The 18696-nt window shown below is 45.7% G+C and overlaps 1 protein-coding gene across 5 annotated transcripts in view; it reads right to left on the bottom strand.

Annotated features, from left to right (window-relative positions):
- ARFGEF2 (ADP ribosylation factor guanine nucleotide exchange factor 2) overlaps positions 1–18696 on the bottom strand; it is an 86914-nt gene that overhangs the window by 59532 nt on the left and 8686 nt on the right. For all 5 annotated transcript variants that reach the window (XM_023550360.2, XM_003411757.4, XM_010591779.3 and 2 more), the window contains exons 2-5: positions 10371–10401; positions 9622–9745; positions 1189–1335; positions 52–231 (exon numbers count right to left, since the gene is read on the bottom strand). In XM_023550360.2, coding sequence (XP_023406128.1) covers positions 52–231; positions 1189–1335; positions 9622–9745; positions 10371–10401 — 482 coding nt within the window. The remainder of the gene's footprint in view (positions 1–51; positions 232–1188; positions 1336–9621; positions 9746–10370; positions 10402–18696) is intronic.

The raw sequence follows: 18696 nt of genomic DNA, 5'->3' as shown, positions 1-18696 counted from the left end.
CAGCAGACGGACGGGACTCTCCGCTCAGCAGCCGATAACCGCATCACTCACCACTTGGTTTTCCATGCGAGTGAAAATGACGTTCAGCATCTGAGTAAGGGTGGCCTTGGCAGTAGTTTGATTGATGAGATTCTTGCTGGCCAAATAGATATTGTAACACGTCCTAACCGTCTGTAGGATAGTGCCCTCGTGAATCTCAATGTGTGGGGAAGTCACCGCGGTCAGGAGAGCCTGAAACAGAAAAACCCAACCTTCACATTCCCGAACACCCCCCTCCCCCCGCCACGGTTAAAATTTTCTAGAGGGGTTGGTTTTCTTCAAATGAATTTTAAGGAGATGACTCTGCAACTAAGCTGGACGGCAATACCAGGAGCTAACTTCCTCCTGCTCTGGGTTCAAACCAACGATTGAATCCATGAACCCAAATGATTTGAAATAGTTAAGCTGTGTTGAAGTGGGCTTTCTATAAGCTCACTTTAAAAAAGGCCAAACTTCCAAATGTTAGTATTGATTGAAAACCTAGAATGCACAACACAGCCACTTGTGTCAGGAAGGAAAAAAGCCCCAACTTGATCTTGTCCATATTAATCACAAAATGTACCTGTTTTGGTGGGCAGGTTCCTAGCTCCCTCTTGGGTTTTGGAGGGAGCTTTTCACAGTGCAGCTAACAGGAAGCCATCCCTCACAAAGGTAATACATTCAGGATTTAGGATTTGGAACCTTGGGTATACCCATCCTGATCCTGTTCTGACAAGCAGATGGTACCATCCCATGCCAAACCATTCCTGGCAGCAGAAATGGAGGGGAAGTGGAATGGGGCGGGGGACAAGAAGACAGGGGACAAGCTGGTGATATGAGTATCAACAAGAACCTACTGAAAAATGGTAGACGGGGAAATCCAGAATTTCAAGGGGGCAAGACCAGAGGGTTTCAAGCAGGTTTAATTCACAAGGCAATTTAAATTGTTACTAGCAGAACTGTTTTCTTGGAAAACACACCTGGCTCCACTCTTCTTGTCTCAGTCCACGCTAAAAAATTCTAACACTTAAAAGATGTAAGTGATGCTTTAATTTTTCTGTTCTAGCTGAGTACCAACTAAGACAACTAACACATGGAAAATCAAAAATCCAAATTCCCAAAGGGGAATGATGTCCTAATTTAATAAGTAGACCAGGCAAACAGGAATACCTTAATTATCTGCAACTGAACCCCTTCATCGGTCTGAGGGCCCTGGAAACAATTGCAAATGGTTTCAACGATCCTGTCGATCAGCCGCTTCCCTGGGGCTCCGCTGTCGGGGGCGTTGCCCGTGATGTGCCCATACGCGATGAGTTTCTAAACAGGGAAAGAACAGAGATGAGAAGTTTCTGCTGCCTGGGACTAAGGCCGCCCACAACAGCAAGGCAGGCAGTGCGCATGGCCTTTAACTTCCGGTTCCCACAGATGCTTCTGCTCCCCAGGAGCAAGGCAGGCACAACATCTGCAAGGGCAGCCAGCTCGCCTCCGCCTGTCCTGACAGTGAGATTCCAGGATAACAAGACAGGGCTCGATGAGAAAGATGATACAGAACAGTTCCTGGTGTGCAACCCAGTGTGCAGAACGTTGACGGGTTAGCGAGACGGAAGGTGGATTAGTGACTGTGAGGGCTACTGAGCGGGGGGATTCGGGGAGTGAATGCTAATGGGTACCAGTTTCTTTTGGGGGGGACAAAAATGTTTTAAAATTAGATTGCAGTGATGGCTGCACAATTTTGTCAATATGTTAAAAACCACTCAATTGGCACTTTAAAGAGTATGCTAGGTAACATATATGCCAATAAATAGGTGGATTATATCTCAATAAAGCCATTAGAAAAGCCATGTGTGTGTTTGTTTTTTTGTTTTTTTTTTTATCAGAAAGATACATTAGACACTAATGACACCATGTTTTGCTTGATGGCAGAAGAACCACGCAGCTGACAGGAGGGGTGAGACTATGATGTTTTATAGTACATCCTTCCATTCTTTCTGACTGCGAATCCCATCAGTGTATTTTCTGTTCCAAAAAGTAAAAGCACCAACTCGATCCCACATCTGTTACCAAACAGCGCAGGTCATCCACGTGGCCAAGGAGACAGTGACTGTGAAGGCAGCGCCCTGCTGTCACGCTGCAGATGGGTGTGCACAGGGCCCCTTTCATGGCCTGTGCCACCTCACTCACAATGACGGACAACCTGAGAGCCTGAAGGACAGTCTGAGAGCTCGAAGGGACTGTAAAGGTCAGGATGATTTCCAAGTCTGGTTGCGATGCAGAATCACCTGGGGGAGCTAGTTGAAAGTACAGATTCCTGGCCCTCAATCCAGTCCTACTGAAACAGAATTTCAGGGGTGGGGCCTGGGAATCAGTGTTTTCCTCCAAGGGCTCCATGTTATTGTTGCTCAGATAACAGAACCACCCACCAGGTACAAGCCCTCCAAGGATTCTAAGTTGAATGACTCTCAAAAACGCTCTTCTTTATCTTTCTGGCCTCTAGCTTGTTACACTCTTGCTCTACTGCACAAGGCAGACACAGCTCATTAGGTTATCTACAGTACAGTGGCTACCATGACAGGAATACTGGCCACTCTGCAAAGCCCTGAGGCAGCTCCTCAATGGCTTATCTCAGCATTCCCTATAAAAGTGCTGCCGCCATTCAACTGGCAGAAAGACAAACAGGTTGAGAGAGTGCCTGATAGTGGAAACCTGATGCTGCTGGACCAAGTGACTGAAGGAGCAGGAGCAATGGGGGCACACAATATGCTGCTCAAGTCCAGCCCCAGGCGTCTCCAGCTGTGTGGACAAGAGGCACATCTCTGAAGAACAAGTCCAGATGACCTTTACTTCATCTCCTCTCATGGCTGCTGCATGTGCAGGCTTCCAAGAGGGCAGGGCTGACCATCTCGGACATGCTGTAGGTGCCTCATAGTGACCCAATGTGACACAGCACAACTGCCTCATATGATTTTCTAGGCTGTAACCTTCACAGAAGGAGCCCTGGTGGCTCAGTGGTTAAGTCCTTGCCTGCTAACCAAAAGGCTAGCGGTTCAAACCCACCTAGTGGCTCTGCAGGAAAAAAAGACCTGGCGATCTGCTCCCGTAAAGGTTACAGCCCAGGAAACTCTACGGGGCAGCTCTACTCTGTCCTATGGGGTTGCTATGAGTCGGAATTGACTTGATGGCACCCAACAACAATCTTCCCAGGGGCAGATGTCCAGGTCTTTCACCCACGGAACTGGTTAGCAACCAAGTGCTTTGCTGTTATGCCACCAGGCCTCCTTATCTGGTACATGGGCCCTGGTTTTTTAATGCTGCTTATTTCTTACTCCTAACTCTGAGTCCATTTTTACCACTGTGCTGTGAGTGGGATCATTTACGAGCTCCTAAAATATGAATGTTAAAAAGCAGGCCCCACAAAACCGGTAGATGCTGCAAAGATGGAGATGAATTACAGCACATTTAATTAAAGTATGAGAAAGGATGGAAAGTATCTTCTTCTCTACATACTCCTTAAAAGCCACATTACCCTCCAAACTGAAAAGGATTTTAAGAAAGACTTTACTTCCTTTACTGCACAGTGAGTCAGGGCCAAAGAAAGCAGAGTTCTTAGGTCCTGTGGGTTTTCTTGGTTCTGCCTTCTTATCCTTCTCTAAGCAGACACTGTTCTGGGCACTGGGTAAACAATGGTGATGAAGACAGACAAGCCCTTTTTCTCATGGAATTCATGTTCTCCAGGGAAGGCAGACCAAACCCAAAAGCCCCCACTGGGATCTATAGGGTTTGTAGATTTGTAGACTACTCTCCCTGCGAGATCTATAGACCACTTCCCCTTATTTTCTCCTGCTCCCCTCCAGGTCACTCTGTTCCAGACCCACTGACCTCCTCCCTACTCTACGCCACGTCAGAGGCACATCCACCACAGGGTCTTTGCACTTGCTGTTTCTTCTGCCTGGAATGTGCTTTCCCCAGAAATCCATATGGCTCACCCCTGACTGCCTTTAAGTCTTTACTAAAATCTCACCTTTTACTGACGCCTTCTGGAATCATCCTACTTAAAACTGCAACCCCATCCTTCATCCCTGCTTTACTTTTCAACATAACGATCCCAACTTACCAGTGACTACAATGTACACTCCATAACGATGGAGCTCTTTGGTTGTTAAATTTACTGCTGTATTCCTGGAACCTAGAACGGGGCCTGACACAGAGAAGACCAAAAAACCAAAAACCAAACCTGTTATCACCGAGTCAATTCCAACTCACAGCAACCCCACAGGGCAAAGTAGAACTGCCCCACAGGGTTTCCAAGGAGCAGCTGGTGGATTCCAACTGCTGGCCTTTTGGTTAGCAGCCAGACACTTAACCACTGCGCCATTAGGCAACCAAGAAAAATTTGTTGATGGAGTGAAGAACTCAATGTAAAGATGTCCACAATACCCTGCTAAATGCAACTTGGCTGTTCCCAGCTGCAGTGATAATGTACAACTGTCCCATTTAAAACCACATATAGTGTGTGTGTGTAAGTATTTTCATAAATGCAGAGAAGCCTGGAAACGTATCAGAGGTCCAGGGGCACAAGTATGCCTAGCAAATTCACTCAAGGAAAGTGCTTCGCCCAGTGTGTGAGTGGAAGGCTACTGACATGTCTGAGTGAAAGATTAATATACTGTGACCTGTTTTAAAAGGCCCTCCCTGGCTCCTGAGGCTGGAGGGAACTAGGAGTGGAAGGCAGGGGGCCCAGGGAAGAGGCTGTCTCAGCTGTCCAGGAGGGAGACACTGGTGACTTGGACTCCGGGGGTGGTAGGAGAGATGGAGAGGAGTTCTGGCCTTATTTCTGGCCAGTGCAAGGAGGGATGGGAAAAGGGGCAGAGATGGGAAGCCTGTGGGTAGCTGGCCCACTGATTCTGTGTCCAAGGAGGTTTTCACAGGGATGTTCTGGCATGGAGCAGAAAATGAAGAAAAGAAAATGCATTACAACAGGTCTTCAGAGGACCAACTGTGCAATGAGAAATGCTACACACCCAGTAATAAACAAAGGATCCCTGGTAGCACAGTGGTTAAGCACTCAGCTATTAACTGAAACTCCAGTGGTTCGAACCCACAGCTGCTCTGTGGAAGAAAGATGTGGCAGTCTGCTTCTGTAAAGATTACAGTCTTGGAAACTCTATGGGGCAGGGCTACTCTGTCCTATAGTGTTGCTATGAGTTGGAATCGACTCGATGGCAATGAAGTAGAAATAAACAGAAGCTGGAATCACGAAGTTTTAATTCAAGCTATCCTACCCCCAGAGAAGAGTATACATGGTACAAATTAAGTCTTCCACCTCCATTTCGTTTGTCCAAATGGTAAGAATCAAGAAAGTCACCTATGACCAAGGATGTTCACTGTAACCTTATTTGTAAAATATCACAAATTAGAAAAAACTAAACACCCTTCTATAAAGAAAGGGATAAATAAAATGTGAGGTATATCATATAGCAGTCAAAAGGAATGAACTAGGTCTATATGCAGCAATATGGCAATGAAGGGAGGATGGGAGGAAGGGAAAAGGAAGGGAGGAAGGCAGGGCAAGAATATCACACATCTAAACAGGTAACTGGAGCCCTGGTGGCACAGTGGTTAAGAGGTTGGCTGCTAACCAAAAGGTGAGCAGTTTGAATCCACCAGCCGCTCCCTGGAAACCCTATGGGGCAGTTCTACTCTGCCCTACAGGGTTGCTGTGAGTCAAAATCGACTGAAGGGCAATGAGTTTGGTGGTTTTGGTAAACAGGTAACTAGGTTTGGGGCTAACGGCCCAAGGACCTCAGCCTTATCTATAAAGTTCTAAAAAGTTTTTTTTTTTTTTTAAACAGAGAATATATATATTTTTTTATAGCTATGATACGACTTATAACTTATATAATTACAAACTGATTTTAAAATGTGCATTAAAAAATTCCAAGTTTTGCAGAAACAGGAACTAAAAGATAATGCTTCTGGTCAGAGCAGGACAGCTGAGACCAGTGGTCCAGATACCCTTCACGGGGCTGTAGAAAGAAAACATCAGAACTTCTACTTCTGTTTATTTTTTATCTTACCTTTTTAGTTATACTTTTGTATGCTTTACAATGTATATAATTTAATAACAGTACCACACGTATATAATTTTATAATTGAAGAAATATGAATATATTGGGAGGAGATTCTCAAAGACTTTTTTAATTATTGATACATGATGGGCAAAACTTGGAGACCACTCACTAACTTAGACAAGACTGAACCCTCACACTCTTTACCCTGAGCTCGGCCTCTGAAAAAGTGCATAGCCGATCAAGTGCTGAAGGAAAGAAATACAGAGACTATCACTCGGTAGAAGCGAGCAACAGGGAAGGCTCCAGGCTTCTCCCATTCGGAAGAGGGGCCTCCTAGCTAATCGTGCTCCTGACAAACCAAACCCGGCAACACCTTTCACCCCACCGCCTTGCCAAGCTCAGTGACGATGCCTTTAAATGCTCAGGGCACAACATGGATGTGTCTGCAGCTAGCTTCAATCCTGCCAAAACTAAACTTCCCCTGTAGATGGCTTTCCATTTCCAAGACAGAAGTTACCCCACCTGCACTGGGAAATGGCAGTCAAACAGGCTTAGCAGAGATGACCACCAAGGGGACATTTATTCAGTGTTGCAGGATGCACCAGCCACCTTTTAATACTATAAGAGGAGTGCACATTTACATTTTGTATACTAACCGAAGAAACCCTAGTGGAACTACTCAACTACAGAGAACTACCATCCCCAAAAGAGAGATAACCATAAGCCTCAAGACAGGTACACTTAAATTTACAACTCAGGGCTGCAGACAGACAGTGGGCTGAAGCAGGAAGTCAGTGTTTCCATTAGAAATCAGACATACACAAAGGGTTTCAGAAACTGACTATTTCTAGGAAAATACAGCATATTTTTAATTAAAGAAAATGGAACCAGAGGGTAATGGTTAAGAGCAGGAGTTAGCAGCTTTTTCTATAAAGGACCAGATACTAAATATTTAAGACTGTGGGTCACAAAGCATCTGTCAAAAACCACTCAACTCTGTCATAATAGCAGGAAAGCAGTCACAGATAATACATACGCAAACGGACATGCTGTGTTCCAGCTGAAGCCCTGGTGGTACAGTGGTTAAGGGCTCGGCTGCTAACTAAAAGGTCAGCAGTTTGAATCTATCAGCTGCTCCTTGGAAACTCTATGGGGCAGTTCTACTCTGTCCTATAGGGTCACTACGAGTCAGATGATGGCAATGGATGTGCCAATAAAACTTTATTTACAAAAGCAGGCAGCGGACCATATTTGGCCGGTGGGCTATAGTTTAGTGACACCTGCTTATGAGCACTGACATGGGGTTAAGAAGTTCTGGATATTCCCCTAATTCTATCACTTCCCTGCCTGGGGGACCTTGGACTCGCTGATCACTTTATTTTCTAAGCCTCAGTTTCTTCAATTCTAAAATGAGGACAAGAGTTAAGTACCTCCAAGGGTTAAACACAGTAAGGTGGAGAAAGCACTTAGCACAGGGCCCAGCACATGACGGTTGCTCCATCCATGTCAGCCACTGCTCTTAGTGCATCAATCATGTTACCTATCAGCCCCAGCTGCAAAACTAAATCTTGATATGGGTGAAAAAAACAACTAAAATCAAACTGATGCCAAATTTCCTCAGAAAATGTGCACAGCAAAAATATTTGGGGATAAGCAAAGAAGTTTCCTGAATAAACTGAATGTTTCGAAGGCCAGCGTAGCAGGGGCAGGGGTTTGGGGACCATGGTTTCAGGGGACATCTAAGTCAACTGGCATAATAAAATCCATTAAGAAAACATTCCGCATCCCACTTTGTAGAGTGGCGTCTGAAGTCTTAAATGCTAACAAGCAGCCATCTAAGATGCATCGATTGGTCTCAACCCACCTGGAGCAAAGGCGAATGAAGAACAACAAAGACACAAGGTAATTATGAGCCCAAGAGGCAGAAAGGGCCACAAAAAGCAGAGACTACATTAGCCTGAGACCAGAAGAACTAGATGGTGCCTGGCTACAACCGATGACTCTCCTAACAGGGAATGCAACAGAAAACCCCTGAGGGAGCAGGGGAGCAGTGGGATGCAGACACCAAATTCTCGTAAAAAGACCACACTTAATGATCTGAATGAGACTACAATGACCGTGGAGGTCATGGTCCCCAGTCCTTCTGTTAGCCCAAGGCAGGAACCATTCCCAAAGCCAACACAGGGATTGGACTGGACAATGGGATAGACAATGATGGGATAGACAATGATGCTGGTGAAGAATGAGCTTTTTGGATCATGAGACTATGTTGGCATCTCCTGTCTGAAGGGGAGATGAGAGGGTAGAGGGGGTCAGAAGCTGGCCGAACGTGAAAAGAGAGAACGGAGGGAAGGAGTGTGCTGTCTCGTTGGGGGGAGAGCCATTAGGAGTATTTAGCGAAGTGTTTATAAATTTTTGTATGAGAGTCCGACTTGATTTGTAAACTTTTACTTAAAGCACAATAAAAATTAAAAAAAAAAAATTGGGGGGTAGAAGTAGGACTTAAGTTTGCCATTTAAGAATTCCTGGCTCATTACATACTTCATGTAGGACAATCTGTACAGGATTACATTGAATGAGAGAATGGCTTTTCATTTGGAAAAGCCTCTTCTCTGAAGAAACCGTCATCCATTCTCAAGCATATATATCAAGAGAGGTTAACACTATAAATATTAGATCAGAGATGCCGAAAATATGGTACGCCCACTGCCAGTCTGCAGTCCTGTGCCTAGGCAGAAATAACCAATCAATCATGGCACTCTTTCTCAAGAAACCCAGGTAAGGCTTCAGAAGGCTCAACACAGCTCTTCAAATAATCATAATATAGACTCTATTTACCATCCCTGTTTTAAAAAGCACTGGTAAATTATGGATCTCTTTAATGTGTTCTTTTAAATTCATCAAACTTTTTTCACTGATATGAGTTACCCTCTGATGACAGGAATAAATATTCTTTGAAACAATCAGAAACCTCAGGAGTAGATCTTAAGGAAAAAATACAAGAAAGCTAGACTAGGAATTGAAAAACCCAAGCTGTAGTCTTGTTTGCGCCTCTCACTACAGGTACATTGCTGCACAAGCCATCCTAACTTCTCTACTCCTGCTTCGACCTCAGGAAAAGGTGATTTATAAGAAATTTACGGCTCCAGTTATCTACACCTCTACTTGTTATTATGAATTTTAATGCCACCAAGAAAGAGGACGCATAGAAGTGCCTTCTGTGCTCATGTGTACCAAATATTCCAATGAATGCTAAAGACTTCATTTAGAAATATGTAAGAGAATGCAATAAATCAAATATTTCTAGGGAAACAGATTCTTGTTTTAGCTAAAGAGGTCAGACCCCTTCCTTCTTCTCTGTCCTCCTCACGCCCTCCTTCAACAGACCTCAGTAAAGAGTAAGCTGGATTGCTCCTTCCTCCATCACCTCTGAGAGCATCTGAGTACCCCGGTGGTGACCAGCATAGCTCCTGTACAAGAGCCGCCTATGGCTTGGAAAGAACTTCCGGTACAAAATCAAATTGAAACATGGCACCTGCAAGCAGTCGAGGGATGTGCTGACCACCCGTGGGGACTTGGACTGGCAAGCCAGCTCGAACGGAAGGAAATATTTGTCGGCTTCAATGAAGTTTGCCTTTGGCGGTGCGGCAGCGCCAAGCCTGGGGAAATAAAGCAGGAGAGGGCAGAGAAAGAAGATGAGAAAAAAAAAAAAGCTTGCTTTTCCCACACATCACTCTAACTTCCCATTTCACTTGGAATTAATTAAAAGTGCCTGAAAACTGGCATCGGTGGGGCTAGAGAATTAAAACGTTATACACGTGCACTAGAAAATCACCAAAGTGCCACATGCAGACAGCAAGGTCCTAGACCGAATCCTGGCATCAGGCATGACAGAGGTGTATTTCTGAACTGTGACTAAATGGAACCATTACTATGACAATCAGGTGCAGCCACTTCTGGGGCAAGCTGTTCTCATGCCTAAGGAAGCATGACATCTGAAGAGACAAGGGCTTTGCCTCTTCTGTCAGGAAAAGCTACAAGAGCAGTAAATTGATCTTCTTTAACCTCTCCTCCAAACACGCAATTACTGAGCCAGCAACCTATTAACCTAGCACTGGTTCACACATGTATTAAGTCCTACGGTGTGCCCAGCGCTGTGCCAGGAGAGTATGTGCTGTCCTGAGGATTAGAATTAAGAGAAAGCAAGCAGAGAAAGAGGTCCCCACGACCTCTATTTATTTCCTTAATAACATATCTCGACAGGAAAAAAAAGATACAGCTTACCTTTGCTTTTCTATTTCTGTTTTAATTTCATCTGGTAGGGAAGAAAGAAAGGCAAGTCAGGAGTATGCAGCATTTATGTAAAAGAAAATTTAATATAAGATCGTGAAACCATTAAAAATAATGTTTGACATTCTTAAATAGAGACATGTCTATAGAAAGAGTGAAAAATAATTATAATATTAATAATAGCTAATACGTGGCAGTTACTATGTATGAGGCATTTTTCTAAGTACTTCACATATTTTATCTCTTTTAATCCTCACACCAATCCTATGAGGTAGGTACTATTATCATCTCTGTTTTATTTAGAGCAGGATTTCTCAACCTTGGCACGACTGACATTTGGGGACAGATCACTTTTTGTTGTGGGGGCTGTCCTGTGGATTGTAGGATGCTAAGCAGCATTCCTGGCCTCTACCTACTAGATGCTAGTAGCACCTACTTCCCATAAAAACCAAAAATGCCTCCAGACGTTGCCAAGTGTTCCCTGGGGACAAAACTGCCCTCCATCCCACCCTGTTTGAGAACCACTGATTTAGATGACGAAACCAAGGCACAGATATATTAGGTAACTTGCCTATGGCCACACATCCAGGAAGTGAGGGAACAAGAATTTGACCCCAAACATTTTGCCTCCACAGTCCATGTTCTTACTTATTTCCCTATTCTACAAAATGTAGGTTAATTTAAACAAACAAACCTGTTGCCATTGAGTCGATTCTGACTCACAGCGACCCTACAGAAGAGAGTGGAACTGTCCTACAGGGTTTCCAAGGAGCAGCTGGTGGATTTGAACTGCCGACCTTTTGGTTAGCAGCCAAGCTCTTAACTGCTGCACTACCAGCTCCATTTAATAATGGCTAACACAATATTATGATATTACCGTAGCAGCTCAACTGTGTAAAAATATACATGAGAGACTGGATACAAATATGACAAGATATTGAAACAAATACACAAAAATATTGAAAGTTCCCTAAGTAGTGAGATGATTTCTCTTTTTTCACATTTTCTACAATAAAAATATGTAACCTTTAGGAAAGAAAATTAATCTAGACATCTTTGCCATGGAGTTACAACTACATAGTCAGGGTCACAGGAATAAAGTGTTATTCTTCAGAAATCACAACCTTAAAGAGATAGTCTTTATTTCCAGGAAAGAGAACATAAGTTTTGCGTGACTCAAACAGCAGCACACTCTAAGTTCACACAATTCCCCCACAACCACTCAGTCACACGTATCCCACATGTTTGACGCCACTACCCAAACAGGCAAAGCGAGCGGCTGCCCTGGGCGCTCTGCATTCCGATCATCCCAAAAAGCCCCACTTCCTCACACAGCCTCCTGAGGGCCGCTGGTCTGCATCTGGCATTAGCTATCCGAGCAGTCCCAGGACACAGCTCTGGAGGCTACACGTGTCTTGCTTGCTTGGACAACTATACTATAGACCGAGCTTTAGGACGTGAGAACCCAATGTCTGAATAGGTTCCTAAGCTTCAAGGCAGCCTGATTTCAGTGTTTTCCTAGCGTCAGATAATTACATGACACACATAAGAGAACAGGAGAGGCACACCCAGATGATTAATATCGAGCATTCTGCTCATGGACCATAAGACCTGTGACCCACAAGCTCTGGGCCATGGAGCCGGCCCTTCAGGAACAAGAATCTGCTAAGACGGTAGCTCAGCTTCCTCTAGCTGGGTCCCAGGAAGCTGCAGGTGTGGTCAAGGAGATCCAACCGAAGAGGCTGGCGGCCAAGCTTTCCGCCTTCAGGAACCAATGCCCACAAGCACCAAGGTTCTGCTTGGGTGATAAGGTCATCTGTCATGTGTGACATTCCAGAGGGGCGTTGTTGCCTGAATTCAAATGTAAGCTTTCCTTCCAATCACGTTAATGGTTACCTTGTTAGAGTTAAGTTCAAATGTATCTGAAGCAATCAGGCTTTTGCTACAGTCTGTGCTGGGCTCTGAAAGCTTAAATAATTTCTCCTTTCGAATGCCACTAGTACCAACCCAGTGGCATTCCAAATGACTCAATCACCAGGACTACTGCGCACTCAGTGAGGAGAACAAAACCAAGTGCAGAGGTTACAAACTCAAAGGCCTATGGAGGCCAGGCAAGGAACCTAGGAAAGACATGGGTGGGTATAAGACAACAGGGGCAGGGAAGTACCCTTCCCATGCGACCAGCTAAGGGGCAGCAGCTCTTCAGCCTCAGATGACTGGTGCCTCCAGAGACCCTGAGCCCAGGGTGCTAGTTCTGGTTTTTCCAGAGGTCAAAATCTAGATTTTCCATGAAAACTTCAATTGCAATCCAAAGTAACTTCGCTATTTTTAAAAACATGCCTCAACTGAAACTAGTTTGCAGGCTCTCCTAGCTTGGGGCCACCAGTTCGCAACTTTTGTTTTACAGGACAGCTAAGAACCAAGGAAAAAGTACTTCACTGATTGCAGAAAAGCAACTTAAAGGAGATAAAAACAGCTTTTAAGGGCTATGATCAGCACTATGAGGACAAAACATCCAAGTTTTGTACAAGGCAAAGGCTGTCCGGTAAATGAGCAATGACTAAGGAGCTGGAGGACCAGCGTTCAAGGCCAAACGCCACTGAACTTTATAGACGAAGAAACAAGACCCAGAGATGTTAAATCCCTTGCCTGAGGTCACAAGCTAGTGTGGAGCTGGGACTTGAACCCAGAAAATGCAGCTGCAGAGTCCATGTTCATAACCTCTCAAATTACTGGTATTAGCTATTAAGGCAACCCCAATTCATGGAAACCCCATGCACAGTGGAATAAAGTGCACCCTGTCCTGTACCATCCATATGATCAGTTCTGGATTAGACCACTGTGACCTGCGGGGTTTTCACTGGCTAGTTTACAACCTCGGTCTGGAGTCTCCCAATCCCCTTTCCTGGCCTGCTGGGGCAAGACCACTTGTTTTCAAATAAGAACACGAAAGAACCAGCATAACCTGCAGCAGCAGCGTAGGCACAGCACAGGGGACCGTGTCTGAGAAGAGTGGCCCTCCACTGTGAGCAAGGCTACCAGGGAGAGCAGCTGCAGAAGACCAAGGAACGACAGTCACCAATCCTACGCTCACAGTTTACCTTTCTTAATTTACACTTAAGCACCCCCATAAGAAGTAGGAATAGTGGCACTTCTAAATTACTCCTTGATGAAGGGGAGAAACATCTTTAAAAATTCTCTCCATTAGGCATAGAATCTTTGTAAGGACTCCACTTTTGACCTTCCTTCTAAAAAACCCATTGTCATTGAATCGACTCTAACTCATAGCGACCCTATACCTATAGGACAGAGAAGAACTGCCTCATATGGTTTCCAAGGAGTGGCTGGTGGATTCAAACTGCCGACCTTTTGGTTGGCAGCCAAACGCTTAACCATTGCACCACCGGGGCTCCTTCTAAATGAAATGGGAAATCCCTGAAAGGGCAGAGGAGAGGGGAGGCATGATCTGACCTACATTTCTGACAGATCACTCTTGACAGGGAGGTGATGATGGTGGCTTGGACCAGGGTGGAGGCTGAGGAGGTGGAGAGAAGCATCAGTCTGAACCACAAGAAGGCACCATTTTTGCAGGTCAGAAATGAGCACATATAGCAGTTCCATGGGTTCAGACCTAACAGGTGGGTTCTGGATAGATTTGGATAATATTATTACTTTTTTTTCCAATGAGAAGAAGGAAAAAAAAGGCACAGGGAAGAAGTACGTGTGTATAACACAGCCTGGTGTGGTGGAAAGAAGGTTTGCAATTCAGACAGAACTGGGTTCAAGTCTCGGCCTGGATCTCTATTAGCTGTACGATGCCAGGTGGGTAATGAAATCTCCACAGACCTTGCCTCTTACTCTAAAAAATGCGGATGATACCAAGCAGTCCCCTGTACTCCGGAGACTGGGTGCCTTTACGCAGAACCGGCTGCTGCTGAGTGGACTCTGACTTACGAGTGACCCCGATGTGTGTGCGGGTAATTCTCTCAAAAATCCCATGTTTGAATAATGACTAAGGCAGAGTCTGGCACACAGCAGGTGGTCAATCAATGACAGTTCTTTTGCTCTTATCTTAAAACAGGAGTCAGCAAAACAGAAAAGTCTCCGGTGCTTGGCAGACCCAAGCAAAGCTAAGGGAAGGAGGAAAACAAGTGGAACACCAATAGTAATAATAGCTGACATTCACTGCCTGCCTGCCAAGGGCAGGCGTTCAGTCCTCGTCAACACCCTGGGAGGCGGCAACGGTCTCAACAGCCCCATTACGCAGGTAAGGAATTTGGGCATCAATAGGTTAAGTCACCTGCCCATGGTTACAGCCGGGAAGTGCTCCAAGCAGAGTCAGGATCCGCACCCAGGCTGTCTACTCCAAAGCCCTCTCTGAACTGCTCAGTTATCAGGTACAGGAGAAGACAGTGGTGGAGGTGGGGCATACCTCCTCCTGTTTTATTGCTCCACATCTTAAAAGGCACTGCTTTCCCAACTGCCATCTGGGCAATTAGCAGCAATAAATGAGCAGACTGCAAAGCAGGGAGACCTAAGTACGGTGAGCAGGTTCAGCTGATAAAGGCCACACTTCTTCCCTCAACTCCCACCTGGATGTTGCTGTCACCTATGAGCCTCTCAGGTCACACCCCCTTATTCATCAGCAGCTTGGGCACCAGCTCCCATTCTCCCCTTCACTCCCAAGGTGAGTCCAACGATGACCATAACCAACCTCAAACCCAACAATGACCAGTGACCTCGTCACTGGTCCATGTGATTCCATAATACCCCTTCAAACCTTCTACTCTCCTCAAATGCCTCATCTGCCACACCCCTCCCTACCACACAAACCAGCCAGAAAAAAAAACCATTGCCACTGAGTTGATTCGGACTCATGGTGACCCTAGAGGACAGAGCAGAACTGCCCATAGGTTTTCCAAGGCTGTAAATCTTTATGGAAGCAGACTGCCAACTCTCTCTCCCAAAGAGGAGCTGGTGGGTTCAAACCCCCAACCTCTCGGTTAGCAGCCGAGCACTTTAACCACTGCACCACCAGGGCTCCTGTCCAAACCAGCGCTGTCCCTCAAGTTCTTCTAATCCCACTCCAATGACCTCCTCCTCCCCTCCAAGCCAGCCTGGTGTGGCTGGTCACACTCTGAATCTTGTCCCCGTCTGGAATGTGGCACTTCCAGCTCCTTCCTGTTCTCTGCTCACAACCTCCTTTCCTTCCAGGTGATCTGTTTAAAGACCAGTAGATCCTTTCTTCGACTTTTCAGAATCTCCAGCCCATGAACCCTTAACTGTCAGCCAACATGTCAGCGTCCTCCTTTCTTCATTATCCAGATGGATCCCATTGGCAGGACTGTTATCAGACTGAGGCACAATCGATAACCTTGAGAAGCCTGACTCAGATCTTTAGTCCTAACTTGTGGCAAAATCCCAAACTTAGATTATATTAGTATCCTCTTTTGACCTGTCTCCACCTAACCAGACCTCTGAAAATAGGGCAAGTTGGTAGGTTTATAAAATCATAAACACCAACAGCAAATGGAACCCTAATACTGCCAGTTAATCCTATCTTCCCTAACTCTCCACAGTGACCACTGCACATTTCTGCACCTGCTGTCATTGTGCTCAAGTCAATTCCGACTCACAGCAACCCTACAGAACAGAGCAGAATTGCCCCATAGGGTTTCCAAGGCTGCAGTCTCTACAGAACTAGGCTGCCACATCTTTCCCCTGCAGAGTGCTGGCAGGTTTGAATCGCCGACCTTTTGGGCAGCAGCTGAGTGCTTAACCACTGCACCACCAGGGCTTCTTGCACATTTCTCTACTTTCCTCAAGCACCCCATCTCTCTCTCCTGATCATCACCATTAGTCGCCTTCCTCCTTATTCACAACCGATGTGGTGGCTTCCTACTTCACTCAGAAATTAGAAACCACTACAAGGAGACTCCCTTAGCTTCCTGTTAGCAACCTACAGACTGACCTACTTCTCTAACCACCCTGGGCTCTCTCCTGTCATAAGAGGTGGTGTCCAATCCTTCCACCTCTGTCCTATCCTATCCCCGCCTGCCTTCTCAGGAATGTCACGCTATCGGTAATATCTAGAATCTGATCACTTTCCACCTCTTCCACCATTGCCACCCTAATCCAAGCCACCAGGCAAAAGACTCTTAACTGGTCTCTTACTCTCCCACCCCCACCACACATCTTTCTCTACACAGCAGCCAGAGGAACTCCCTTAAAAAACAAATCAGATTACATCACTTCTTCGCTCAAAGCTCTTCAATGGCTTCCCATTTCACTCTGAGCAAAATCCAAAATCTTGACCTTGGCCTCCAAGCCTCTCTGTGATTTGCTACCCTTCAGAATTCACCTTCTACCACCCTGCCCCACTGGCCTATTTGTTGTTCTCGAACATGCCAAACAAGTTCCTGTTTCAGGGCCTTTGCACTTGCTATGCTTGCTGCCTGGAATGCCCTCTCCCAAAGTATCAGCATGGCTCACTTCTTCACTTCCTTCAGATGGCTGCTCAATGTCACCACTTCAGAGAGGCCTCCCTCACCACCTCTCTATTCCACCCCTCCTTATCACTGTATCTCCTTACTTGCTTTATTTTTTTGTTTTACTCTGGTTTATTTTTCTTCACAATATTTATCACCCTTGTCATATTATGTTTCAGTTCATTTAATATCTGTCTGCCACAGCAGAATATACGGCAGAGATTTTTGGCTGTTCTGTTCACTGCTGAATCCCTAGCACCTAGAAAGTGCCTGGCACAGAGCAGGTGCTCAATAAGTATTTGGTGATTGAACGAATGAACTGTCCTTTCTCTTTCCTGCATTCCTTCTTCCTGAACTGGCTCCGATCCCAATGATATTTAAACAAGTTCAAGCCTCTTCTACCTTTAAGAAAAGCAGAAGCAAAACAAAACAAAAAACTCGCGATTCACATCTCCCTCCTCCCCTTCACATCTCAGCCAAACTTCGGGAAAGAGTTGTCTATGCTCATTGTCTGTGTCCTCACCTCCCACTCATGCCTCAACCCACTGCAATCTGGCTTTCACCTTCATCACGCCACCAAAACAGTTCAAGCTAAGGTCATCGGTGACTCACAAGTCTCTAAATCTGATGGGCATTTTTTCAGTTTTCATCTGACTTAACCTTCTAGTGGAGCCCTGGTGGCCCAGTGGTTAAGAGCTATGGCAAGCTCGGCTGCTAATCAAAAGGTTGGCAGTTCGAATCCACCAGCTGCTCCTTGGAAACCCTACGGGGCAGTTCTACTGTGTCCTATAGGGTCGCTATGAGTTGGAATTGACTCGATGGCAATGGGTTAACCACCCAGTAGCATTTGACCTATTAAGGAAATGACCTCACCCTCCTTCATGAAGGTTTCTCTACTTCTGCCTTCATAACCACACACTCTCCTGTCTGACCTCTGCTTTCTGACCCACCGTGTCTCCACCCCCTTTGCAGAGGGAGCCTCCTCCGCCCAGCCAGGGAAGGCTGGAGTTCCTCAGGCCTAGGCAAAGCATCCCTCACTCCCATCTCTCCCTCTCTGTGCACTCTCTCACTAGGTCATCTCATCCTCACGTACACCTTCAGTGCCCACCTAGATTCTGATGACTATCTCCAGCTCAGACGTCTCTTATGAGCATCAGGCTCAGACATTCACTTCCTACTCCTCTTGTCCAACTAAATGTGAAAGGCAGCTCAGACTCAACACATCCAGGTTCCAACTCACCATCACTGTTCCTCCCCCAATATGTTCAGTCCTCTTCCCATGCTCCCATCTTAAAGAACAGCACCACCATCCATCCAGGTAGGTGAGTCAGAAATCTACGGTCAGCCATAACGATCTACCATCTCATGTCCTTACCAACATATCACATGGCTTTGTTAGCTTTACCGTCTAAACAAGTCAGGAATCCAATCATGTTGCCCTATTTCTATTGTCACCACTCTACTCTAGGCCATCAACATCTCTCACCTGGATGATGACATCAGCATCTTCATCAACTCCTCAGCAATCCCTTTGGTTTTCCTCCCAACAAGTTCTGAACATAGGGATCCAAGTGATCCTTGCAAAATTCAAACCTGGTCATCCTATCACTCTCTTCCCTGCTTAAAATTCCTCAGTGTCATCCCACTGCTTTCAGTCTAAAGATCAAACTGTTCACCATGACCTCCAAGGTTCTGCATGACAGAGCCCTGGCCAACCTCTCCCACCTCATCCCCAAACACTCTCCCCACTTTTCACCATGCTCCAACCACGCACTGACCTATTTTAGTTTCCTTAACAGCCATGCTCTTCTCTGCCACAGGACCTTTGCACA

Source organism: Loxodonta africana, chromosome 24 (genome assembly GCF_030014295.1).
Source record: "Loxodonta africana isolate mLoxAfr1 chromosome 24, mLoxAfr1.hap2, whole genome shotgun sequence".
Taxonomy (NCBI): Eukaryota; Metazoa; Chordata; class Mammalia; order Proboscidea; family Elephantidae; genus Loxodonta; species Loxodonta africana.
Note: the sequence above shows the minus strand (reverse complement) of the source record. Positions and strands in the feature narration are given on the sequence as shown.